This window comes from Desmodus rotundus, chromosome 3, assembly GCF_022682495.2.
Source record: "Desmodus rotundus isolate HL8 chromosome 3, HLdesRot8A.1, whole genome shotgun sequence".
NCBI classification, from domain to species: Eukaryota; Metazoa; Chordata; class Mammalia; order Chiroptera; family Phyllostomidae; genus Desmodus; species Desmodus rotundus.
In genome coordinates this window covers 131,239,826-131,266,665 of record NC_071389.1, presented here as the reverse complement: position 1 = coordinate 131,266,665, position 26,840 = coordinate 131,239,826, and the positions used below count along the sequence as shown (strand labels likewise).

Genomic DNA, 26,840 nt, shown 5'->3' with positions numbered 1-26,840 from the left:
AGTAAATGCTTTGATCAAGAAGTAAAATTAAGAAATCATTGAAAGAGGAAATGTCTCGGAGACAACATATTTCAGGAGGCAGATATACTTTGTGTAACTGCAGACTTGGTGAGTGGCATAATAGATTACAAGTGTCACAAAGGTCCACCTACATGGGCAAGGGGATGAGTTTATTCAGGACCGGAGAGGCAGGAAAGGCCGAGAAGCTGAGAGTGAGGAACTCAGTCTAACAGAGCATAATTTGATCTCACCGATAACTTTCAAGAAAAAGATACTTTATGCTTTAGGTTGGGCCCAGCGATCATATATTTAAATGTAAAGTAATTAAAATTGTAGTGACTTTTTCTTTAGAGCATTGGAAGATAAATAAGAGTTTGGAAGTCTTCTGAATGTGTTGTCCATGCTAGCGATGCATTTTGCTCTTAAACTTGCTCATTGCTGACATGCATGCCCCTCAGCAGGTCTAAATTCTGTTACTAGCCTCAATTCCTGTCCTGGGTCACAATATGGGAAGACTTCAAAAATGGCTTTTCATCTGTTTCTCCCAAATATTCTTAATTAAATCTATAGTATCAGAATTAGAAATAAATAAGTTCAACTGCGTTAAAAATAAAAAAGTCAGAAATTGAAGCAATTTTCAAGAAAAAGCCACTTAATACATAGTGTAAATGAAGTTGATGCCCCAAACAAATGGGCAATGCCCATCATCAGTGTGTTTTTTAAGATCAAGTTAACAGAGTTCTCACTTCACCATGGTACGATTCTCTAGCAACATGGACATTCAGTTATTATGATCATGTCCCTGCTTTTTCTTCAGTTTCTCGTGCAAACTCTTTGAAGATCCCAGTTCAACTGGTAGCAATCTTTCAATTCAAAACTGCAGAGTAGCTTTCTGTCCAAAGGTTTAATATTTTATTATTTACATGTAGGAAAGAAATATCTCCAAGTTTCTTCTGAAAGCCAACATAAACTGCCTCCAGCCAGTGTTTATGGAATCCAGCCTTTTCTGTATATCTGTAACACATAAAGATTTATAATATCACTTAATGTTATTAATACATCATTTGTAATTAATTCTATACCCTTTCATTGATTCCTCTATGTCCTTTCCAAGTATTTTGTAAGCTCCTCAAAGATAACATGACTGCCTCTCTTTCTTCCAACTCCATCTCAGGTCCCGCACCCTAGTCAGTACTCCATCAAGTACAGCATAGATTTGTTTTTAAAATTTTTTCTATCAAGTGAAATGTGACTTGTCTTCTGACCATTCTAAAGTAGCCTCCTCCCCTGATGCATATTTCACCACAACTTCCTATTTTCTTTGTGGACTTTTTGGTGTGCTGGTAAATGTTGAACAACTGGCTTCCAGATTTGGGGCAGGGTGGGGGGGGGGTGCCGAATCTTCAAAATATAGTATTTGCCAATACCCCTGGTGTAAATACTGCCATCATCTGGCCAATCCAAAGACACCAACGTGATGTTACTGAAAGTGATGTTGGGACAATATGCACATAATCGGGTTTTGAATAACTGTGACAGACTTCAGTATACCAGTTTGTGGTCCTTACTACTACTTGATTATCTGATTTATTATTTGTATCTTATGTTTCCCTTCCTAAAAACTAAGTTCCATGAGGACAGGCACTCTTTCTGTGTTTAACAATGAAACTCCCCAGACACTGTAAAGCATCTGGAATATAGCAGGTGGACAGTAAACATTGGTTGGATAAAAGCATAATTTTTGACTCCAAATTGAACTTCTTCAATTTTTAATATACAATGGTAATTAATAAAAATATTTTTTAAGCCATTAAAGGTTGTGAGTTCTAAAAGTCTGGAAATATCTCCTGAGTATATGTGAGAAAAAAGATGGGTTCCAGTATCACATTTAAAAATCATTTATCTTGCCTCTCTGCATTACTTAGGCTTTCGTGATGCTGTCTATATGAGCTTGGGATGCATAAAGAAAAAGAAGGACATCCTATGCTTTAAGTTTAAATTTCATTATAAAAAGGTCTATTGTAACTTCCAACTGTGAAAATAGAAAAATGTACATTTCAAACAAAAACAAAAACACCATTTTATATTCTGAGTTATACAGGCATAAATAAAACATGCTAGTGTCAGAAAGACTTTGCACTTATTAGATTAATATGTGTTATTGCCTATAGCCTAATCAGAGAAAGAATTAATTTTTATACTTATGATGTGCATGATAACTGGTAATGTAAAATAATGCAATAAGACACTACGACTGTGGAATCGTTCAGGTTACAGATTTTACTGGTTTTCTTCTCTCAAAGTTCTTTTCTATTTCTTTTGAAAGAAATAAAAAATAATATGAATTGACTTCTAATATTTATATTTCATCTCTAGTTTTCTAACATCCAACTCTGAATTAGCAACTCTTCATTTTATTCTGGTATTATAACAGTAATATGGTAATTTAATGTAGATGCTACAACTGTTTTTTTCTTAGCCCAGATTGGTTTATCGTTGTAGGATGGACACAAAGTCATTCATGAAAAGGGTTTGTTATATTTCTGTTAATGACATTATCTTTCCCAACCTGACTTTTAATGGCTGTCTTTAGGCTTGTTTTTCTTGTACTCCAAATAGAACTGCCTGTTTTACCCAAACATGTACCATGCTTGCCCTCCCATCCCTGGCTTTGCTGTCCTGCTCCTGGGAACGCCCTTCTCCTTAGCTCTGTCTTCTGTACTTCTGACATTACTGTAGACCCAATTCAAACATCAAATTATTCATTCTTTGCCTAGGACTTAGTCGCTAGTTAATCTCTTTCTTGTTTGTTTATTACTTTGTTTATTGTCTGTTTTTCCCTCACACAATGAGGGCCTTTTCTTGTTCACTGAAATCCCAGAGCCTGAAACAGTGCCTAGCACATAGTAAGTACATTAAATATTTGTTGAATAACCAGACAAATTAATTATCAAAACAACCTAAGGGTAAAATAAACACAGTACGATTCTCTATTTTTTAAAAACCCACAAACTTTTATGTTCCAAGATATAGGCTGGCACTTCATCTTAATCTAGTGCTATTTTGACAAAGCTGTGAGAATTAAGGAAGATAAAGTGATATTTTGAAACAGTCAAGGATAATTTCTAACACCAAAGGCTGAAAGGATTCCAGTTTGAAGGTGCTATTTTTCTCACATGTAACTGTACTTATTATAATCTAACTAAACACATATTCTTGGTTTGCTAATGCTTTATGAAAACCCTCTCTTGATTTTGTCACATAATTAAAAAAGACAATTAAGGGAAACAGATCTTAATGTAGCTTTGAATTAATTTTTTTAACAAGAAGAGATTTTATATTTCAAAGTAGGTAATCATTTCAATGTTAACCTATTTTTGTATAGAATGGAACCAGCATCATAGTTTTTTTCTGCTTTGACTTAAATTTTCTCTATGCATTCCTTTTTTTTTCAATATATCTCAAACATAACAAAACAAGAGAAAGGATATAGCTGTCTATCTGGAACTCTGAAATACAATGCGAAAATCACTAAATCTTCAAAAGTACAATGTGAAGTCTGTTTCTTAATTAACAGCGCAAGCACTGCTACACAGGTGTTACTGTTCTTAAGCAAATTGCTTAATCTCTGAGTCTCAGTTTGCTTATCTATAAAATGAAATAACAATACCTACTTTTTTGGGCTGAAAGCAGAAGAGAAGAGAAAACAACCTAGCACCAACCCAGGCACACATAAACTGCTTAGTAAGTGTATATTGAATTGACTGATTCCATTAAAAATATAAGTGCCAATGAACTAAATTACTGTGTATTATTTAATGAAAAATTGTAGTGACTGTGGAACTCAATAGCTAAAAGTATAATCCCAGGTGTTTTAACAATTTCCTGACTAATACACAATCAACAAAGCAACACACACATGAGTGCATCAAGCATATTGACCTTGACACACAGTGGATGGCACAGGAGTGATGCAGGCGATTATTCGAGAGACCCAACTGTGGGCACATCTACCCAAGCAAAAGATTACAGAAATTTTGTTCTGTCTCTGCAGGTCTCAAATATATAGAAATTCATACATGTTATTGGAGAGACAGTAGTTATTCAAACTTCATGAAAATCAAATTCTGACAGATAATGATTATTATTCATTTTCTATACCTGTGTAACAAGCTAAAGGCATTGAAGTTGATGCTATTAGAAATAATAACCAATGACTAATAGTGATTTGTGCTTCCTCTTACTTTCTCTTTCAATCTTTATAAAAACCCTACAGAGTCAACGCAGAAAGAATGATAAAGCAAAATTTCAATTAGGGATCTCAAGGCATAAGTCTAGAAACATGTTATTAGCCCTGGCTGGTGTAGCTCAGTGGATTGAGTACTGGCCTATAAACCAAAGGGTTGAAAGGGTTGATGGTTCAATTCCCAGTCAGGGCACATGCCTGGGTTGTGGGCCAGGTCTCCAGTGGGGGGCACATGACAGGCAAACACACATTGATGTTTCCCTCTTTCTCCCTCCCTTCCCCTCTGTATAAAAATAAATAAATAAAATCTTTAAAAAATATTAAAAAAAAAGAAACATGTTATTAAATGTTTGGTGTTGGGGGTATATATCAGGAAACAAAAAGACAAAAAGCCTACCTTCATGGACTTCACAATCTCCAATTTCTTGTGAAATAGGTGCAATTACAGCTTTTAGAGTTATGAGTGAAGCTGCTCAAATACGTAGTAATAATAAAATGTGTTCTTAAAAGAGCTACATTAGTGGCGAAGGGATTTGTATGTTCTTCCCATTCTCAATTATTGAATGAGTTTTGATATTTTGTGCATAACCATGAAACACACTCTGCCTTTATGGTGCACAATTCAACTTCTTTCTGTTGTTTGATTTAGAGCAGGGGTGTCGAACTCATTTTCACCGGGGGCCACATCAGCCTTGTGGTTGCCTTCAAAGGGCCGAAATAATTTTAGGACTGTATAAATGTAACTACTCCTTAACTGTTAAGGAGTTGAAATTACATTCGGCCCTTTGAAGGCCACTGCAAGGTTGATGTGGCCCCCAGTGAAAATGAGCTTGACACCCGATTTAGGGGATGGGAATAAGGATACCAACAGAATTGTTGCTTCTTCCTCACTCCCACAACACTTCCTTTCTGTGGTGCTCAGAGCACTGACTGCTTGGAATTCTCCCAGCTTGCTCCCTTGTCTCCCATCCCGGACAGAGCACAATCCAGGGCCAGGGCCAGGACTCTTTACTCTTTGCAAGGCCAGCGCCTAGGAGAGTGCTTGTCACACAGTTCGGATGGGATGCATGTTTGTTGTATAAATAAATCTGTATATACTTTACTGTTTTCAAAGCATATTTAGACCCTCACAAAACTCAGAAGACATTGGAGTTAAACTAGTTTCTTCATTTTACAGACTCTTGGTAAGAGTGAAGGTTATTCCCTTGTTTGACAGGTGGGCAAACTGGGGATCAGTGAGAAATTACATGATTTCTAAAGAGCACATAAATAAGACTTGAACTTCAAGATCAGGCTCTTTCTTATACATTCAGTGAAAATACAGGTATATTGAACTACTGTTTTAGGGGTGCCTTTAGGGTCTGTTGGATGTTTTGGCCAATCATCTTTGACTTTCTCCAATCATTGGTGAAATCTTGCTTCCTTTTTTAAAAGTATAGACCATGGATGAAAAAGATCTCCAGAAATCCACTTGTGATCAGAAAACAATGACGTAGATCATATCCCGATATTTTGCCACAAAACAGAATACATTGCTAGCCAAAGCAATTCTGCTCTGTCACAGGGGAGGGGAGGTAGCTTTGTCCTTTACCATCCTAAACCCGCAGTCATGACTGTTTGGCTTATACAATTCTTCTATATACTTCTTAATTTCTTCATCGGGAAATAAGTCCCTACAGTGGCCAGATAGTGAGAGCAATTGAAGGGGTCACAGCCAATATTTGAAGATTATGGTAACTGAATCCTAATCAACTGACTCTGAAGTCACCCTTTGAATAACATCACGCCCACTAGATGGTAAGCTGCGGGAAAGCAGGAACCCTACTGAATTCCCGAATCAGGCCTTGGCGCCCGGTGTGTTACACTTGTAGCTCAGTTCCTGACACACACGTTAATAAGTGGCAACTCCGAATAACCATCGGCTAAATAATCTGAAAACGTGCTAGGTACACCTTTTACAAACTTAGTAATGGAACTTCCCTCTCTCTTTTAAAACCATTTTTAAGAAGTTTGCTCTTAAGGTATAATATGGTCAGGACCTTAATGAAGACCTGGCGCTGGAACCGTGGCCTTAAGTCAGTTAGTTACCTCGCATCTCGGTAAACGTCAACATTCCAAAAAAAAAAAAAAAAAAGAACCTTAACAGAAATTAACAGCAACTGTAATTGAATTCCAACATTTCTGAACTAGAAGCCTTTTCTCTCCAGGGGATGGGATTACAGGTTTGACAATTTCTCTTAATCTGAAAAAATTTCCTCTCTCTACCTCCTTCCTTCATATAGTCTGATCATTTTGTTTGACTGGAAAGTTGACAGAAAGCCACACACCAGCCACAACACCCGTGTAGCGCTCCCCGGGGTGGAACGGCGAAGTTCCAGGGCAGAGCCTGCCTTCCACAGCCGGCGCTGCGGTCGCTCTCCGCTACCTGCTCAGCTTCCCGCCGCATCTGAAGGTCTGCTCGCTGCGAAACAGTTGCGTCTCCATCTGGCTGCTGACCCACCCAAGCTTTCTTCTCCTCCACCACCGCCACCTTCCCTCCTCCTCCCCTCCTTTCCGTCTTCCCTCTCCACCCCCGCCCCCAATCTCCTCCTCTTTTTCTCACTACAAGCGGTTGCTGCTGCTGAAGCCGAGCGTCACTTCGGCTCCCACGGCAGACATGGCGACATTGACAGTGGTCCAGCCGCTCACTCTGGACAGAGGTAAGGGAGCGGCTCTCCCGCCAGGCCATTGCGTCCCCTCTACCTCCCCTTCCGTCCCTGCCTACTGCCACCTGGACAGGCGGACGCGCTCGGGCAGGGGGAGCAGAGCGAGCGAGGACGAGCGAAGAAGGCAGGGCGTTCGCGCCGAGAGCTGGATACTTTCTTCCCTTTTCTCTGCCCGCCACGTCCCCGCTGCCCTCGCACGCGGCACTCGCCCGGTCGCGGGGTGCCTTCGCCGGGCTTTGGCAGCCTCGGCCGCCACTCCCGGCCCCTCTCGGGGTCGCCTCCTGGCCGCCGGCTTTGTTGGAGCGGATGCGCGGCGACCGCTAGGCGCCCGGGGCCCGGGGTTGCGGAGGGGCCGGGAGGAAGCTCGCCGTGCCGGGCGGGGGCGCCTGCAGCCGCAGACCCAGAGAGCGCGGCCGGGGCCCCAGAAAGGAGGAAGTTTGTCCGGGCGCCGGGGGACGGCGGTTGGTCCAGCTGCGGATGCCCAGGCAGCCGCCCGGGGGCGGACAAGGCGCACCCCGTGGTAGCGGTGCCGGTGCGCACGGCGGCTGAGCTGCGGCGGCGGGGAGCTATCATCCGCCAAGGGGCAACGCGGGGCGCGAGCCGCCGGGTCCGGTTTTCCCGGCTTGGCGCTTCGAAGGCGGAGGGGGTTGTGTTTGTCCCCGCTGCCGTGAGCTCTCGACTGTTGCAACCCCCAGTTTCCCCTGCCCCAACCTGGTTCTCTCCCACCCGGTGCCACTGCGGTGTCCGGGCTGCGGAACGCGCGGGGACGCAGCGCAGGCTGGGTTGAAATTCAACTTTTGACCTGCGACCCTGTGCAGCGAGCTCTATGACCTACTGGGGAAGCAGCGTTTGCTTCCTCCCCAAGCGTGAGGATGGAGACCTCCTCTGCGATCCGGGCTTCTCTGCTGCACCTGTGAGGGGTTATACCTGTCCCCGTGTGTTCGGGTTTCTTTTCTGGCTTCCGCCGTCCAATTGTGAAGGCGCTCGAGTCCCACGACTCTGCAGCGGAGGACACCTGCTTGTCCCCGTCCTCAGCGGCCGGATTTAGGACCCCGGGCAGCCATTTGGTAATGATGTATTCAGACGAAAATGATTTAGTTCGAAGTGCCTCTAAAAATATTCTTTTTAGCGGATTAAACCGGGCTGTGGGGCAAGGCAAGAGAGCATCCTGCTGCGAGTACAGTGAAAAAACCACTGAGGTTTTTAATTTGGAGAGAAAGTGGGCGACTTTAACGCAATCTCTTGGCGCCAGACAAATGTTATGTGGTGCTCATAGCAACATTACTTGGAGGTAAGAGTTGAGAAAAGAGATTGATTTTGTGTTGGGAAATGTTGATTTGCACACTAGTAAATTAATAACAGTAGTTGAAGAACTCAGAAATCCATTGTGTAATCCGTGCTCTCACCCATCGTCATCACCTGCACTAAGCAGGATACCTCCATTGCCACTGAGAGCCAGATGGCGAGCAAGCTACGAGAAATTATGGATTTCCCAAGTATTTCTGTTTTAATGTGATGAACTTTTACATTGTCCCATTACTAAATCAGTCTTTAAATATTTCAAGTAAAACAACTACGTTAGGAACAAATAAAGAAAGAAAGAATCCAAGAAAATCCATACCTGAGCCATTGTATGGACTACTACATACTGCTGAAAATATTTCACTTTTTGGTTTTACTTTAGCCCTTAGATGCCTCCCTCAGCTGTGGAGAGGAAGTACAATCTGACTAAGATCTATTCTTAAAGTTTGTTCTTGTTCACAGCCAGACTGTACCAGCCCTTCGGAGCGTGATTAGTTTCATGCAATAATAGCTCAAGAGGCGATAGCCAGGAGGGACAGTGATTGTATCTGAATAAATTCACCAGCAGCTCACTGCACAGTCTGTAATTTGCTGATGATGGGTTATTGGCAGCACTGCTATGCATAAAGTCATTATGTAAAAATATTTTTTCTGTGTTAAAGTATAATTAATTAATGGTATCATTAAACTGATGAAATAGAGAGTTTTGAAAAATTTCCTCCAAAAAAAAAAAAAAAAGGCGTTCCAAAAGACAAAGCCCAGTACTACTTATCTGGGTCCTCGCTGTAACTGATACTCTGGACGCTGCAGTCCGTCTCTTTGAGCATCAGGTTTCCCCTGTGCTACTTAGGAGTTTCGCTTAGATGATTCTGACACTGTGCCGCTTTAATTTGATTAATTAAAATTAGGACTCAGCTTCTGGTCGCCTACTGGAAGCATTTCCAGATCGCCCCAGTCTCCCAGCTTGTTTTGATGCCTTTTGATGTGCTCAGAGGTCACCTGCTGTTTTGGCCCCGTCAAAACATTTCTCACACTCGGTCGCATCTCTCTCCTTGGTGAACAGAGTTCCTTGGGGGAGCCGTGTGTGCTCTCATCTTGGTATTCTCAGTGCCTGACGTACCCCCTGATCACAGTAGAAGAATCACAGATTAATGTAAGTTAGTGTAAGCGAACTAAGGACTGCAGTAAGTTAAGCACTGTTAAAATATAGGACTTTAGCAGTGAAGTGAGGTATAGTTTATAGGTTCACAACAGGTTGGCCCTGGGAAGGATGGCAAGGAGAACACAGGCCAGCAGTTGTTAACCCTTCTTTTTCCCTGATGCTTGAGGATTCCATCAGTAACCATAGCTCACCAAGGCTGTGGTTATTAACCAGGGGGGATTGTAGCAAGTGGGCAGAGGAGAGGAAGGAAAGAAGGTGTTTGACAAAACCTCCCGTGGACATCTCAGCAAACCTGAATATTAACCCATAATTTGAGAGCAAGTTCTTTTTGTAGCATCTTCATTGAGACTTTAGATTGACCTCGTGGAAGCCTCTGGGTTGCTGTGGGCAGAGTAGTTTCCTGTTCATTCGGATCCCAGTCCTGGCGATTCTTCATTTATTTATTGTGTGCCTACTATGTGTGAGACACTACTGTGAGACTGGCATACACTGGTGAGCTAAACAGACATAATTCTAGTCTTTGTGGTAATTAGAGTCTACCTGGAAAGAAGTCTAAACACACGAACACGCACACACACAAACCATTCATCCCTTAAGTGTTTATTTATCACCTACTATATACAACATGCTATAGGAATGCCAGAACCAATTACCCTGCTTTTATGGCCCTTAAGAGTCTAGTGGGGAAAACAGATAGTAAGTAAAGAATTAATTAATGAGTCCAACAAATAAGTATTGAGTGACAGCCTATGGCAAGCACTGTTTTAAGCAATATGGCAGTACTAAAACAAAATACATTGTCTGCTGGAGCTTACGTGCTAATGAGAGAGGCACACACTACACACATACATATCCAACTGTAAGTGCTAGTGAGAAAAATAAGGCTGCGTCAAGGAAAGTAACGTGGGCTACTGTTGGAAATGTGATCATCCAAGGAGGCCCTCTGGTTTGGTGTCACTGGAGAAGAGACCTGAAGCAACTTAGGAAGCAAACTTTGCAGACGTGCTCAGGAGAACACCTCTGTGTACAACCTGAGACCATCAGAGAAACTGGCCTGAAGATATGAGCACAGGGGAGAGTCGTAGAAAGCGGGGTGTGGGAATTTGATAGCTAGGAGCTGGATAATGCAACTTACACAAAGCATTTTAGATTAGTTGAAAATATGAAGTGCAGGCAAGATAAGAAGCATGACGTGAGGCTAGAGGATAATAGGGAAGGACCGGTTTAGATAGTGTTGGTCAAAGAAGGCCCACTGAGGAAGCAAAATTAAACCATTCTGCTGTATTAACGAGATCTGTAGGAAAAAAAGTATTCTGCATACAGGGAGGAATACACATGAAAGCATTTCCACATGTACAACTCACCTACCAACTGCTTCATACATCTGTACCCAATGGGATTGGGAAAAAATTACCAAGAAACAGTAACACTCCAGCTATCTATCCTGGGGTAGAAATTTAGTTATTGTGCATACCAAGAAAATCTGCAGATCAGCTTGTTGCTTCTTTTTCCTGGGCTAGAACATCATATATTATACTTAGATTTTCAAAGATATAGTGAGCACTCTAATTTACATATCACTATGCATAAATTTACTTATTGAATCCGACACGTAATAATATGAGATGTAGTCATTTTCAGTCTAATATTTCATATTAGACAGTGATGTAGGAAGTGGCACTTGAAACTTACCCTTGTGGCAAAGAGAAGATGCTGATAAGGAGATTAGTGTGGAATCTTCAATTCCAGAATTTAAAATGTTTACAGCAATTCTTCCCTCCAGCGGTGGTTCCTTTGCCCAGATTTTAGTCTCTAAAATCAGAAATGACCTCCAGCTAAACTCCAGGGATCAAAGCAGGGTACAGTCTATGACACTTAGCACCTTCATAACGAAGAACCTTCATAATGTAAGAGACTTCATGGATTTAGGCGCTTTCTTAAGTCCAGGAGCTCCAACCCTCCTTCACTTTCTATCTCAAGGTCAGAAAAAGGTAATAGAAGAGAATTCCTCAAAATTTTACTTCCTCTAGTATTTCCCTTTAACTTTAAGCAGAATGGCTTTTTAAAAATGGCTTATAAAGAAATAATACAAAACCAGTTCTTGGAGAAAATGGATAATTAAAATAATTTCTAGGAGTAATTAATATTGTGTTATCTTAAATATTTGAGACTTTGCTTATGAAATGATCAGTAGCTTACAATCTGCATTTGGTACTTATATAAAATAAATTGTTAGTGTCAACGGTTATCCAACTTTTCTGTGAATTGAAGTCAACTTTCATAATTTGCATAAATGTAAATGGAATCTTGATTTTTTTTGGCTCCAAAATGTCCTAAATTAAAATATTGATTAAGGAACTCTCGATGTGTTTCCCCTTTTAAAAAATAAAACTTTCGTTCTTTAAAAATTCTAATCTAAAACCAAAGCTTTTATTTGGTGAATTTCAACCTTATGGAAAAGAAATAACATGAGAGCAAAAATTGAATGTAAATGAAAATCCCATGGTGCTACACTTTTCATAGCATTTGTGATACATTAAAATTTTTCTCTCTTCCCTTTTCACTTTTCAAGACATACAGAGCTCATTACTTTGTGTATCTGCAAATTCAAGCCTTGGGCAACCCATAGATTTTCTAATAAGCTCTATTCACCAGTTCTTATAAAATCTGTATTTGCCTGAAAATTGCTTTTGCTCACATTCCAAAAAGCCTCGTTCATCTCTCCTCTTTATATTTATATATAAAATGAGGATAGTTTAAGGAAGAAGGAAAGTAAAAATTAAGCTAGTTCTTACGTTGTTTAAAGATGTACCCCTTGGTGATTGTGATGGGCAGGAAAGGGAAAGGGAATGATTATATTTCATGGCTCCTGTCCTAAAGCCTTCTCACACTCTCAGCCAGATATGTTTTAGTTCGCAAACATCAAGTAAGTGCTTGCTTTCTCATGAGTTCTCTAGGAATCACTAAACATTAAACAAGTCGATATTTGAGTGTCTCCTTTTGCACTTCCAGAACATTTTCCGGGAGTCAGAATTCTGTCGCATTTACCTTTTCCTGTCATTGATAATGAAAAGTTGGGAAGAGAAGGACCCAAATTTACAGTTTTGATTATGTTTTTAAAAAGGTATTTTATATTAATGAAAGTCTTATACACAGTTTTGAAACAGAGAAATTTAACGATAGAACTTCCAGAAAAAGAAAAATAAATCTGGTGAATACCTTCTAATTTGTGTCAGCCATCCAAACCCTGAGATGGATTTGGTGTGGTCTGGTGATTTATGAAATTAATGCTTTTGCTTTTGGAGTGCTTTTTCAGGGATCACAGCTAGGACTTAGCTTTTTAGTACGAAAAAAGGACCATTCAGTGAGTATTATCAAGTGAGAAGATGTATACTGGATATTAGGGATTGTATTATAGGTACAAAGCCAATACCTCTCACAGCTCTTTTTTTTTTTTTTAAGCCTTGATATCTTTCTGCTAGGATATAGTTTTCATTAGGTTAGAGAGGTAGAGCCTAACATGGTGTTTGACATATAGTTGGCAAACTTGACAATTTGTTCATTGGTTGAATGAATGGATGAATGAATGAAATTAAGTTTAGCTGAACCCAGGGTCCTCAGATTCATTCTTAATGCAAAAAGCCAAAAATACCTTTTAACCTTATAACAGTGCAAAAGCAATGGCTATCTTTGGTTATCACTTTGCCTCTGTGGGTGGGTAGTAGTAGACCTCTAAAAGTGGAAAGCTTTCCGGGGCCAAGAAAAGAGGTGGGATACTGGTACTGGCATTTATAGCTCTGCTCCCATTGCTTGAATGCAAGTGCTATCTTAAGTTGTTAATTAAACCGGGCAAGTTAATGCCAGAATACAACTGAAAAGGTTAAAAAAAATGGTGGGTGCAGCCTCAGCAGAATATTCCACCCCCCAACACACACACAACCTACACCACCACATCTAACTTTTCCATATCCAAAACCATTTATTACTTTTCTTTTTCCTTTTTTAAATTTTCTTATCATTGTTCAATTATAGTTGTCCCAAGTTTTCCCCTCCCTTACTCTCCCCTGCCCCACCCACCCCCTCCATCTTTTTTTTTTTAACCACAAATGGATGACCCATAGAGCTATGTCCTCATAAACAAGTTAAAGAAGATTTAATTCGAAATCACTCTGTGTTTGCAAATGTGAATGTAAGCTTAAAAAAGTCATATTGATCACATCAACGCTTTATGATTGAGTTTCACTAAGTCATATGCTAGCTGAATTTGAAGACTTGCCTGGTAAGAATAAATATGGTAAAAGATGACTTGGAAAAAATTATGTTGAATTGAAAATTATTTTGTGGTTTTACTTAGTTATTTGTTTTGGACAGAAAACTAGGACATAAAATTTAAACTGGTGGTAATTTCCCTCTAGAAGCACTGTGGCTATTTCAAGTTCAACTGGTTCTGCTATTTTTGTTTACTTGCCGAATGTGGTAATAGTTAAGATATTTCAGTATGAAATCTGTTTTTTTTTTCTGTCTAAGAATTATCTTTACCCTTCTCCCCCTAAAAGTTAGAATACTGGCAATCACGGGTTTGCAATAAGATTTAAACCCCCAAGTTAAATGGGAAAAAAAAATCAAATCACAGCTGAATTTTGGAGAATACGGCTGAGAGACTGCTGGAAGCAATTTTTAAGGAATATTGGAGAAGGGCAGTAATTGCTGATAGACAAATAATTTGGTTTCCAAAAAGGTGAGAAAGTTGTTTTAGGGCACTGTGGTCCAATCTACCCGCCAGAAAAAGCTAAGGAATACTAAAACCAGAAAAGTCAGTGTTGATGCTGCCTGTCACAACTCAACATCTGAAGTTGACATTTTGTAAAGAGAAGGTTAGATAAGGGGTTTGGAGAAAAGGTTAATGGGATGAGAGTTGCAGTCTTGCGGCACATTTTCCTAGTACTTTTTCTGCTGATCAACAATTCTTTACCTGCCTCAGGGGCTTTCCCTCCCTGGAAGCAAAGGACTGCGCCCCCCTCCCCGTCCCCAGGCAAAAAGGTTGAATTGGTTGTAGACCTTCTCCATGATTCACCTAAGTCATGCATTCCAGTTCCTGTGGAATCCTGTGGAACACTTTCCACAAGCATTAGTCACTTAAGCCTATCAATTAAGGCTAAAATCCTTAACTCTTTAGTTCCCTTATCAATATTAATAGGAGAGTGGTATATTGGCACTTAGAAAAGAAGGTGGTGATTCCACAGAACCTACTTGGGATGTCTAAGAGTAGGTCTTGTCTGAAATTTAAGAAACCTACTTGAAATTTAAGTATGTACCGTAGCCATACTCTACTCATGACATCACAACTCTGGTGGAAGCCTTGTGGAAAATATGTAGGTGTGTGAAGGGGATGTTTGCACGGTCGGGCTTCAAGTGGCTGAAACACTACGCCAAGGCAGTTTGGTTCTCTGTCTTAGTCAACACTACTACCAAATATTTTGTACGAGAGCAGTAGAAAATTTTTGCAAGTAACCTAGAACTAGAAGGAATAGCAAGTGACTTGACCAACCATATCAATATTCTAAAATTATACCTAGCTTGAGTGACAGTGTTAAAGAACAAAATTCAACCAGGTAAATTTAAAGATCTCATTGGCTTTATTAAGTGACTCATGAACCTGGCAGCATCCCATGTATCAACTAGAAAGGCACACTGAGAGTTGTACAAAATGGAAGGTTTTTATAGGCAGCACGAGGGTGACTAAGTTAAAGGAGTAGAGTATTTTAGGCAGGGATGGCTTCCATTGAGGCGAGGCAGATTTAACCAGGAAGATTATTGCACTAGTGTTGATATGGAATTTCCAGATTGGTTGTTTAAAATTCCAGTCCTAGGAGAGGCTGAAACTGCAATTTGGTTAGTAAGTTTTTGTTTGCTGACACAGCTTAACAAAAATGCCTCCATTTTGGCTTTTTTTTTTTTTTTGTAACAGCAGGTTACAATAACAGAGATAAAATTTAGTGGAAATGGATGTGGTCTTCATTCATTCATTTACCAGGAAAGGGAGCCAGCCCTGGCTATTCACCTTCCTTGTTTGTACGGCCCAGTGAACACTGCCCCACAGGACTCCACTCAGGCACCTTGGAAACCTCAGATGGGCCCTAGACCTAGATAAGGCCATCCTGATCCAGTCTTAGGCTCTCGCAGGTAGAGCTATGGCAAGCAGGCATTCCTGAGCCAGCCTGCCCGGATTTGAATCACAGCCTTTCCATTTACTAGTTCTGCAACTTCCAATGTTCCTAGACTGTTTAAAATCTGTTTTCTTATTTGTAAAATGGCAAATGATAAAAATAGGGCAGACCTCCTAGAATGTTGGCTTTAAATAAATGAAATGGTATAAAGTACTTAGAATTGGCTTGACATAGTGATCACGCAACAGTGAAAATTATTTCTTCCTTGAGTCCAGGAAGCCATGTACTCCCACCCTACTGCCAGAGGGCAGGAACAGATGAAGCTTGTTGCCTTCAGACTATACTAAGAGGCAGGGAACCTGTTCACTTAGTATTCTCTAGAAGCAGGAAGCATTTGGAGATGCTTGGAGGTCAAAACAAAAAGTTTCCTGTATGTGCACACACTGGATTTGCCAAGCCTCTCTTTCCCCCAATCACTTCTTTCTTGGTGTTCCAATAATGCTTTTTTTCCCCATAATTCTAGGAGAGCACTTACTACACAAGACTGAATCTTTCTTTTACGCTGCTGTCATCCTAACACCATACGTTATTTATGTTCATCTTTGGGTTCCCATTGCCTAACACAGTGCCTGAGATTTAAGTGCTCAAAAGTGTGCTGAATATATTAGTGTTTTGTCTTCCAATATTGCATTATTTTAGGGTTAAAACTAGGGAAGTGAGCATAAGATACAAGATGACAGATTCTTATTTAAGAAAAATATACCTTACATTTGTTCTCTTCAAAATTAGAATGAGTGCCTTCTGGGAATTAGTGGATATCCTATTACTGGACTACTGTAAACAGACAAAAGTTGAATGACAAATTGGGAAAGTTGTTACAGATAGACTTTAATATTCAGTGATTGTGTAGGACTAGGATTAGAATTTATGCAAATGTTAGTGTTTATATTCCATTTATATGCAGATACCAAAGTGAACTAAATAGTTACTGGGGAGAATATAACCAAGAGTGACTTTTTGATCCTTTTTAGTGCTGTTCAATTATAAAGCATCTTGAGACTCTGAAATAGATGCACGTGTACCAGGCCAGGCAGAGAGGAGAGCTTTTGGAGGCAGCCGTCTGGGGTCAAGTCCTGCTTACACCTGCCTCTTACTAGCTATTTAACTTTCACGTGTTACTATCTTCTTTGTACTTTTGTTTTCAACTGCAAAACTGAATGTAATAATGGTCTGTACCTCTTAAAGGTGCTATAAAAATTAACTGAGAAAACCTATGCAAGTGCTTAGGAACACTGCCAGGTCCACAGTGCGTCCTCAGTAACGAGTGGTTATCCTCACCCCTTCTCCCCGGAGCATGCACTTTCCCCAGTGCAAGAAACGGGAAGTGCAATAGACAGACATGGATTGGAATTGCCATTCTGCCACTTACTGTCTGTGGAAGCTTAGAATATTGCTAAATCTCTCCAAAGCTTATTTCTTTCATTCCTATTATGGGAATAAAGACGCCCACTTTGCATGGTGATACATTCCTTTAATTCTTCCTTCACTTAGCCAGGCAGGGAAAAGTGAATGAAAATCTACTTATGTGCAAGGTCCCAAATCAGGGCCTAAGGGTAGACCTTGCAGTCTCGGGAAGATAGGCATTAAACAGATAATTTATGATAAACATAGTTAGCGTATTTTAGCAACAGCTCTCACATAATGAGCACACCCTGCATGCCAGGCATTGTGCTTAGCACGTTTCATGTTTCATTTCAATCATCCTCACAACAAACCTTTGAAGCAGATGCCATTAGTATTTTGAAGATGTGGGAATTGAGGCAGAAAGAGGATAAATAAAGCAGTTGGAGCTGAGGTTGGTTAATTCTTGGGGCCTTGGGCTTAATCACCGTACTACACTGTGTAGATCAAGTGCATAGGTGTGTAACAGGATCTGTAATAAGCCTTGAAGAACTTGAACTTGAAAGGGGAAACAGACACAGAAGTGCTTGCAAAGGCTTCAAAGAACAGGCAGACAGGTAGGAGACACACCGGGACAGCCCACTGCCAAGGACAAAATGGAAAGAACTTTGTACAATGCTTATAAAAGGAATGTACATAGTAAAGATTAAGTGATGAATTTGAAAAGTCGAGTAGAATTATTAGAAAAGAGGTGTTTGATAAATGGTCGTGTGTATTATTCATGGCAGTTATTAATTTCTTAGTACTAAAAGTCAAAATACCCATAGATAGAATTATAAGAAAGTACTAGCAATATTTTTTCTTTCTTCCCATGCTGTGCCAGTGACTCAAGCGGTAATGACTGTGGCATTCAGATGTCAATGACCTGTAATGCACAGGCAGAACACCTTCACGGAGCAGGACTTTCGACAGGCTCACACAGGGAGTGAAAAAGTGATAATATATTGTGCCCCAACCCCCTTTCCCTACAGTATTTGCATTCAGTTAGTATAAGTGAGAGGCATTTGGGAATGTAGCAGGACCTCAATGTTGGGGATGAAGAGAAATTTGTGAATTCCTTTTAAAAATTTTTTATTTATTGATTTTTGAGAGGGAGAGGGGGAGAGAGAGAGAGCGAAACATTGGTTTGTTCCACTTATTGATGCATTCATTGATTGATTCTTTCATGTGCCGTGACCAAGGATCGAACCAGCAATCCTGGCATATTGGGACAATGCTGTAACCAACTGAGCTACCTGGCCACGGCCTGTGACTTCTATTTTCACTTTAAGGCCAGGACTAAATGAAGGGCACAATCATTCTGTGCCTACCCATCGTCATTAAAAATGCCTTGAGATGTTTTCAAATAGATTTCAGTGGACCAAGTAAAGTAATTCCATATTTGTCTAGCATTGAATGTAGATGAGATGTTCCTCTCAAGTAAAACTTACAGATAATTAAAGCGTACTCCTTTAAGCTAAAAGTTATTAATTTTGAAACATTTAACATAATAATTCTGAAGCATTTAAAAATAGAGGATTCACTTCCTTCTTTGGTGCAGCATATGTTCCCTAGAAAATGGGGCTTTGTAAAGGAATAGTGGACATTAAAACAAATAAGGCAGTGAAACCGAACACATACCGCTAAAGGAGTGTTAAGGCATTTGTTTTGGTTGCTGAGAGGGAAATTCTGTGTCACCAGCTTCTCAGACCTCTTTCAGTTAGTGGAGGTTGACAGATGCATGCGTCTGGACAAGCGAGGTGTTCTCTGACTGTGTCACACATTTCTCTGATGCCACACATTTTCTAAGTATTTCCAGTTTGACAAACAAATTACAACTGGGAATAGCAAATACTGGGTGTATATATTGACTGAATGTTTGTGTCTCACCACCTTCCCCCCTCCAAAATCCATGTGCTGAAGCATAAGTCCCAATGTGATAGAGTTTGGAGGCGGGGCCTTGGGATAAGGTCATGAGGGTGAGCCCTTAGGATGAGACTAGTGTCTTTGGACAAAAAAGAAACCAGAATGAGCAATCTGTCCATCATATCAAGATGCTTCCAGAAAGCAGACGTCTTCAATTCAGGACAAGGATTTTCCCCGGAAGCTCAACCTACTGGCTCCTTAATCTTGGACTTCCCAGCTTCTAGAACTGTGAGAAATAAATGTCTGTTTTTCAAGCCACTTAGTCTGTGCTATTTGTTATAGCAATCATCACATCTTGTTGACCTTTGCTATCCGGTATCTTAAGTAGTTGAACAAATTAGCCATAAACAAGATTAGTTGCACACAGATACAAGGTAGGCCTAATCAGTTTTGTTCTCCCAGCCGAAGGCCACCCCCGGGTTTGCAAATGTCCGTCTTATATATACTAACAAGTTTTCAAAGCTTTTTTACTTGGATTGTTCTCCATAATTTTCAGAGCTTTAAAAGAAAATACATTTTATTTTTTCTTAAAATTTTATCCTGACTTTTTTTTCAAGATGAGATGTTGTTTTTGTAAATTATCATGTAAAACAGCTCTAACTGGTTGTTTTATATTCAGATAATATTTTACTGATCTAGTCTTGATGTAGAACTCTGCTAATCTTGGTTTGTCTTTTTTTTTTAATCATTTGTAGTGGTGGCCCTAGGGTTGAGAGTATATATGTTGAATTTATTACAATATTCCTTCAATTTATATGATTTATATCCAATAGTAAACTTCCGCTTGCTTTTTCTTTGTTTGCACTATTGTTGTACCCAGTCAGTAAACCCATAATTCATTGCTGTTAATTTTGCTTTTAACCTGAGGTCATGAGCTGTAGCCCCCAGGAGCTAAGACTTGAGCTAAGACTGTTTCCCACATTTTTAAATGGTTGAAAAACTGAAAAGAAGAAGACTATTTTGTGATACATAAAAATTACGTTAAATTCAAATTTCAATGTCCATAAGTAAAGTTTAATTGGAACATAGCTACGCTCATTTCATTTACATGTCGTCTGTGGCTTATTTTGTGCTGCAGCCGTGGAGTTGAATTGTTGCGACAGAGACCATTTGTTCTGTGAAGCTTAAACTCTTTACTGTCTGACTCTTACAGAAAATGCTTACTGACCTCTGCTTTTTGTTCTAGAGCATTCAAATGTGAGAAAAGAAAATGTCTTTTCTATTTACCCTTAATTTGACTATTTGAGGAGCAGTATGGTCAGCTTTCAGTCTGCCCTGGGCACCTGTGTCCCAGATGGTGCTCTCTCTCTGCTCTCCTCCTTCCCCCAGGGGTAGACTGTTGTTGCTTATTACTCGGTACTTACTAGCCTGGTGGTGGGGGACAGAAGGGCTTCTCTGTTGTCCTGCCCTAAGCTCAGTGTCAGGAAGGCACTTTCTCAGTGATCCTGCCTCTCTTTGGTCCACTAACTAAACTTTGCCTCTGCGCTTGGAGCGTCTTGTGTGGGACCATTTCCTGCCCAGTGGCAGGGGACCTCTAATAGGATGGGTACAGGATCCTGGAAATAGGTCTGGTTTCTGCCTCCGCCTTCCCTTCCCTTGGAATGGAGGGTTTTACTCTTTCCCAGTTGTAATGAGTCTTCGCCTCTAGTCTTCATCCTGATCCATTCTTTCTCATGATCTCCTAGTGAAAGTCTGTGGAAAAAAATCCTGTAAAAACTACTGACAGACTAGTTCTCATGCTAGCTCACATTTGGACTTTGATTAATTTGTTTAAAATTTTAGCTGAATTCATACCAGCTTGTTTGGCGCCTCATGTCTCCTCTGCCACGTGCTTGCTTCCCTCTCTGCTTTAATGGGTTTCTGTACCCCTTACTATTACTGTTTTGGGACATTAACTTACCCTGTGAGCTAATTTGCACTACCCTGGTTGAGTAAGGTATTTTGTTCCCAGTTGGGAAGACAGACTTTGAAAGCATTTTTGCAGCCTGGCTAATTTTTGCTACTTATTTGCACATCTGAGCAACTGTTTGGTCAGGCAAACTGTCTTTATGTTATTGCTCATATTTCAAATTAAATTCCAATTCAAAAACTAATTTGTGTGAGTCTGTAATATGGCAGGCTACGCTAACACAGAGCCTGTCTCATTATAAACATCAAGATGTGCTAGATAAGATTTAAAAAATTTAAAAAACATCTGTTGTTTTAGATTGCAACTGAAAAAGTATAATCTCCTGGTGACAGAAATGAAAAGGGAAGTGAAGTCCGAAATGGTAGTGGTATTGAGCTGACACCTTGTAGAAGTGGAGAGAGGGAGATAAGAAGGGTGTCAAATGGTCTCAGACTTAGAAATAAGCCCATGGCTGGGGGCTGGGCAGGAACGGGGCTGAGATCTGCACTATCACAACACTCCAAACTGCATTATGTAGCTTGGAGTCTGACTTTACGCCAGAGTTGGTTCAGGAAAGCTGCTCTCAAGAAACTTAGGTGAAATGAATCCTAAGCTAGGACAAATTAAAGGAAGTAAAATGAAAAGACAGCACCCTTCAGAAACATCTAGCTACATGGGTTTCTCATAGAATACACAGTCCCTGACAAAGGCACGCTCACAATTAATTACACATCCGAAACAGAAAGAGGTAGAACACTGAAGTGCTCACAACAAGCTGGTGTCTAAATAAGCCCTGTGTTTCTGGCAGAGGGGAGGGAAATTCAGGGAGAAGAGGGTATGTCTGAAAAACTAAATCTTGACACAGAAGAAATCAGAAAGAGACTATAAAATAAGCATATTTATAATTATTAAAATGTATTTCAAGAGAATAGAAACTATAAGAAAAGACCATGGCACAAAAATAGGTAAAATTTTAAAAGATTATTGAAAAATATGGGGAAATAATGCTAAAAGAAGTTTTTTCAATCAAGGTCTACCTGTTTAGTAACTATGTTTTCTTCTATGTAATTTATTGTTTCAGATCTTATATTTAGGTTTTTGAGCCATTTTGAATTAATTTTTGTGCATTGTGACAAACTGTAATCTTGTTTCATACTTTCGCACGTGGCTTGCCAATTTTCCCAGCACCATTTATTGGAGAGACTTTCTTTTCTCCATTGTGTATTTTTGTCTCCTTTGTAAAAGATTATTTGCCCCTATAGATGTGTTTGTATTTCTGGGCTCTCAATTCTGCTCCACTGGTCTCTGTGTGTGTTTTTCTGACAATACCGTGCTGTTTTGATTATCGTAGCTCTATAATATAAGTCACTTAAACTGATTCCTACAGTTTTGTTCTTTTTGTGCTTTGGATAGTCAGAGTCTTTTGTGGTTCCATACAAAACTAATGATTCTTGTTCTATTTTTTTAAAAAATAATATTTGGGATTTAATTAAGAATAGTTACTCTATGACCCAGCAATCCCTCTTCTGGGAATTTATCTGAAAAATTTGAAGACATTTATTCACAAAAATACGTGCATCCCAATGTTCATTGCAACATCATTCATGGTGGCCAAGACATGAGGTAACCAAGGTGTCCTTTGATAGAGGATTGGATAAAGAAGATGTGGTACAGCCCTGCCTCAGTGAACTAAGTGCCAGCCTGTGAACCAAAGGGTTGCTGGTTTGATTCCCCATCAGGGCACATGCTTGGGTTGTGGGCCAGGTCCCCAATGGGGTCATGTGAGAGGCAACCACACATTGATGTTTCTCTCCCTCTCTTTCTTCCTCCCTTCCCCTCTCTCTAAAAATAAATAAATAAGATCTTAAAAAAAAGAGAGAGACCCCAAAAGAGATCACTCACTCCTTTAAAATTCAAAAATAAAAAAATATGTGGTACATATACACAGTGGAATACGACTCAGTCACAAGAAAAGAGGATAAACTGCCATTTGTGATGACATCATGGATGGACCTTGAGAATATTAAGCTAACAGAAATAAATCAGTCAGAAACAGCTAAGAACCATATGAGTCCACTCATATGTGGGATATAAAACTGAAACTCATAGAGACAAACAGTATGGTGGTTACCATGGGGAAGGACATGGGAGTGGGTAGTAAAGAGTAAAGGGGACCAAAGATATGGTGACAGAAGATAACTTCACTTTCGGTGGTGGGCACACAATGCAATATACAGATCATGCATCATAGAAATGTACACTTGAAACCTATATGATCCAATTATTAACCGATATCACCCCAGTGAATTTAATAAAAAACAAATAAAAGATTCTTTTAAAATATGGAAAGGCATTAAATTATATTAACATTTTGAAAAACATAAAAACTTCTATTTACAAACCATTACATACAGGAAAAAAATACTTAAATAACACCATTTTCACTTTATCTGATGCCATAGGCTTACACTAGAAATGACTGTTGAACCTGAAAGGAACCTGTGTGGATTACATATTAAAATATCCAGTAATGGGCATGAAGCTTATGTTTGGCTTTGTTTTTTTGAGATATTAATCTGATGATGCCATTCAGTACATTAAACTCTTCAGGGGCTTCCCATTGTCCACCACTCTCAATATAGTTGGCTTGCTGGGTTTTCTAGAGTGGGATTCTGGAATTTTATTCTCAGCCTCCCTCTTTCCCATTCTGTATGGCCAATGTTTTACAGTTCTTTCCATTTATAAACATACCGTCCTGAATTCGCTGTTCCTTTGCCTGGGATATTTTTTCCATAAATAATGACACATCCTGAACTTCATTTGCTCTGTGCTCAAACTTTGCCTCCTCGGAAACGTTATCCACCACATTTAAATAGTGTTTAAATGTGGTGGATACTTCCCTACTTCCATCATTTTCTATTCTCTATCCCAGATTTTTAAAAATTAATTAATTAAGTTTTTATTAAATTTATTGGGAGTGACATTGGTTAACAAGATCAAATAGGTCCAGATTTCTTTTTGTAGCTTTTTATAAACTTAACCATTTATCCAATATCTATTTGTATGTGGTCTTTCCCCTTTACTCCTTATGTCAAAATGCCTAGAACACAACCTTGACCATTGTAGGTGTTCAGTAAATATTTGTTGAATGAACCAATAAACTCAGGGTCTTGGCAATGTTGTTCCTTTTGGGGGGAAGACCTTCACTTCCTCTTCCTCCCTTTTCCTGGCAAACTCCTTTTCCTGGCAAGACTTTTCCTGGCAAAAGTCTTCTTAACATTCAGGTTTCTAATTCTTCAAGAAATCTTTCCTTGTTGCCTTGGCCTAGGTTAGACCCTTTGTTTTATGTTCCTGTAGCACCTTATAATGACCTTTTTAAAATTCACTCAATCATTCACTCCACAAATATTTATTGAGTGCTTTCCCCTGTGCCAACCCCTGTTCTAGGCCCAGGGGATGCAACAGTGCACACAACAGGCATAATCTCAACTCTCCTGAAGTTTCTGTTCTAGTGGGGCGCAGATAGAGGGCAGACAAGAAGTAAATAAACAAGTACCTAGCACTTCATATAATTATAAATAGTATAAGAAAACTTGAAGCAGCACTGTGGGGTATGAGAGACAAGGAAATAAGGAGTAGCTCTTTTACATGGAGGACCACGTGTTAGATATTTTTTAAAAAGGAACTGTGAGGAAATGAGGGGTTAGCCCTAATGATAACTGGGGGAAGGTGGCCCAGAAGAAGCAGCAATTATAAACACCAGACTCATCAATGCTCTAAAGTGTTGTAGGAACAGGAATGACCCCAGTAGATGGAGCAGAGTGAATAAGGAAAATGGTGGGTAGTAACAGGTAAAATCAAAGACAGACTTTTTGAAAGCTTGTTCTTTGACAAGCTATGTCATTTTAGTTCTTACAGTTACCACTGGGATGAGCAGGGGGAGAGGGAAGGGGTAGATTGCAGGCTTAGGCAGGATGGTCCTAGGAAGCCCAGGTACTGAAGGTGCAGCCCTATGAACAACTAACCATGAGGCAGCACCAGGCTGCATGGCGGCTTCCAGGAGTGCAGTCCATAGCTGGAGCTGGGTCCATCCCTTGCCACCCTGGTGGAAGGTCAGCACCTAGCTCTTTTCTGCAATACTGGAGTGGGGGGGGTCTGGCAGGGACGTCTCCAAACAGTGAGGTCACCATGCAAAAGTCGTGGCTAATCTGCCTCCAGAAGTTTTGTCTGAAGCTGCTGAAGGCCACCTTGGGGCCTCTTGAAAGATGGTGAGGACATTTTCATGGAACTGAACTGAGCACTCAAGGTAGGCCACTGCACCCCTCAACTGGATGAGGTTGGGGCCTGCTATTTTAGGGACTTTGGCTTTTATGCTAAGATACTAAAGCCACAAGAGGGATTTTATTTTTTTATATTTTTATTTTTATTTTATTGATTATACTATTACAGTCGTCCCATTTTCTTTCTCCCCTTTATTCTCCTCCACCCGGCACCACCCTCCCACCAGCATCCCCCACTCTGTTAGTTCATGTCCATGGGTCGTACATATAAGGTTTTCGGCTTCTCCATTTCTTATACTATTCTTAACCTCCCCCTGTCTATTTTCTACCTACCATTTATGCTTCTTATTCCCTGTACCTTTTCCCTCATTCTGCCCCCTCCCTCTCCCTGCCTATTCCCCTCCATGTGATCTCCATTTCTGTGATTCTATTCCTGTTCTAGTTGTTTGCTTAATTTATTTTTGTTTTTAGAATCAGTTGTTGATAGTTGTGAGTTTGTTGTTGTTTTACTGTTCATAGTTTTGATCTTTTTTTTCTTAGATAAGTCCCTTTAGCATTTCATATAATAAGGGTTTGGTGATGATGAACTCCTTTAGCTTTACCTTATCTGAGAGGTACTTTATCTGCCCTTCCATTATAAATGATAGCTTTGCTGGATACAGTAATCTTGGATGTAGGTCCTTGCCTTTCATGGCTTTGAATACTTCTTTCCAGTTCCTTCTTGCCTGCAAGGTTTCTTTGGATAAATCATCTGTTAGTCTTATGGGAACTCCTTTGTAGGTAACTCTCTCCTTTCCTCTTGCTGTTTTTAAGATCCTCTCCTGATCTTTAATCTGGGGTGATGAAATTATGATGTGTCTTGGTGTGTTCCTCTTTGGGTCCAACTTGTTTCGGACTCTCTTATCTTCCTGGACTTCCAGGTGTATTCCCTTCACCAGATTGGGGAAGTTCTTCATTATTTTTTCAAATAAGTTTTCAATTTCTTGTTCTTTTTCTTCTCCTTCTGGCACCCCTATCTTTCAGATGTTGGAATGTTTAAAATTGTCCTAGAGATTCCTAAGCCTCTCCTTATTTTTTTGAATTCTTGTTTCTTCTTTCTGTTCCAGTCAAATGTTGATGTCTTCCTTCTGTTCCTAATTGTTGATGTGAGTCCAGGTTTCCTTCCCTTCCCTGCTGGTACCCTGTATATTTTCTTTATTTCACTTTGTATAACCTTCACTTTTTCCTTTATTTTGCAACCATACTCAATCATTTCTGTGAGCATCCTGATTACCAGTGTTTTGAACTCTGCATCTGATAGGTTGGCTATCTCTGTTTCACTTAGTCTTTCTCTGGAGTTTTGATCTGTTTTTTCATTTGGGCCATATTTCTTTGTTTTGGGGCACCTGTTACATTGTAAGAGGTGGAGCCTTAGGTATTCGCCAGGGCGGGGCCACCCACTTCCTGGCGTTGTGGTGCTACATGTGGCAGGAGGGGTCAGAGAGGAAACAGTGCTGCTTGCTTGGCTTTCACCCCAATTTCAGTCATTTTCCCTGCTACCCACAAGCAAATTGGGCCCTTCTGGTGCTGATTCCTGTGTGAGTGGGTTTGTGTATGTTCTAGGACTTGGTGCGTTCCCTCCAACAGACTAACCTGTGAGACTGGGAGTTTCTCCTGTCACTGCAACCCCCACAGGTTTTTACAGACAGAGGTTTTGAGGCTTTAGTTTCCTATGCTGGAACCCT

General features: G+C 40.1%; 1 protein-coding gene across 2 annotated transcripts in view; it reads left to right on the top strand.

The window, feature by feature from the left end:
- Positions 1 to 6,680: 6,680 nt before the first annotated feature.
- LIN7A (lin-7 homolog A, crumbs cell polarity complex component) overlaps positions 6,681 to 26,840 on the top strand; it is a 144,310-nt gene continuing 124,150 nt past the window's right edge. Inside the window, exon 1 of one of the 2 annotated variants that reach the window (XM_071221002.1) lies at positions 6,681 to 6,945. In XM_071221002.1, coding sequence (XP_071077103.1) covers positions 6,903 to 6,945 — 43 coding nt within the window. In that variant the 5' untranslated portion in view covers positions 6,681 to 6,902. Of the gene's footprint in view, positions 6,946 to 8,026; positions 8,243 to 26,840 lie in introns of those variants that run through there. The other variant, XM_045187326.3, reaches the window with a different exon arrangement.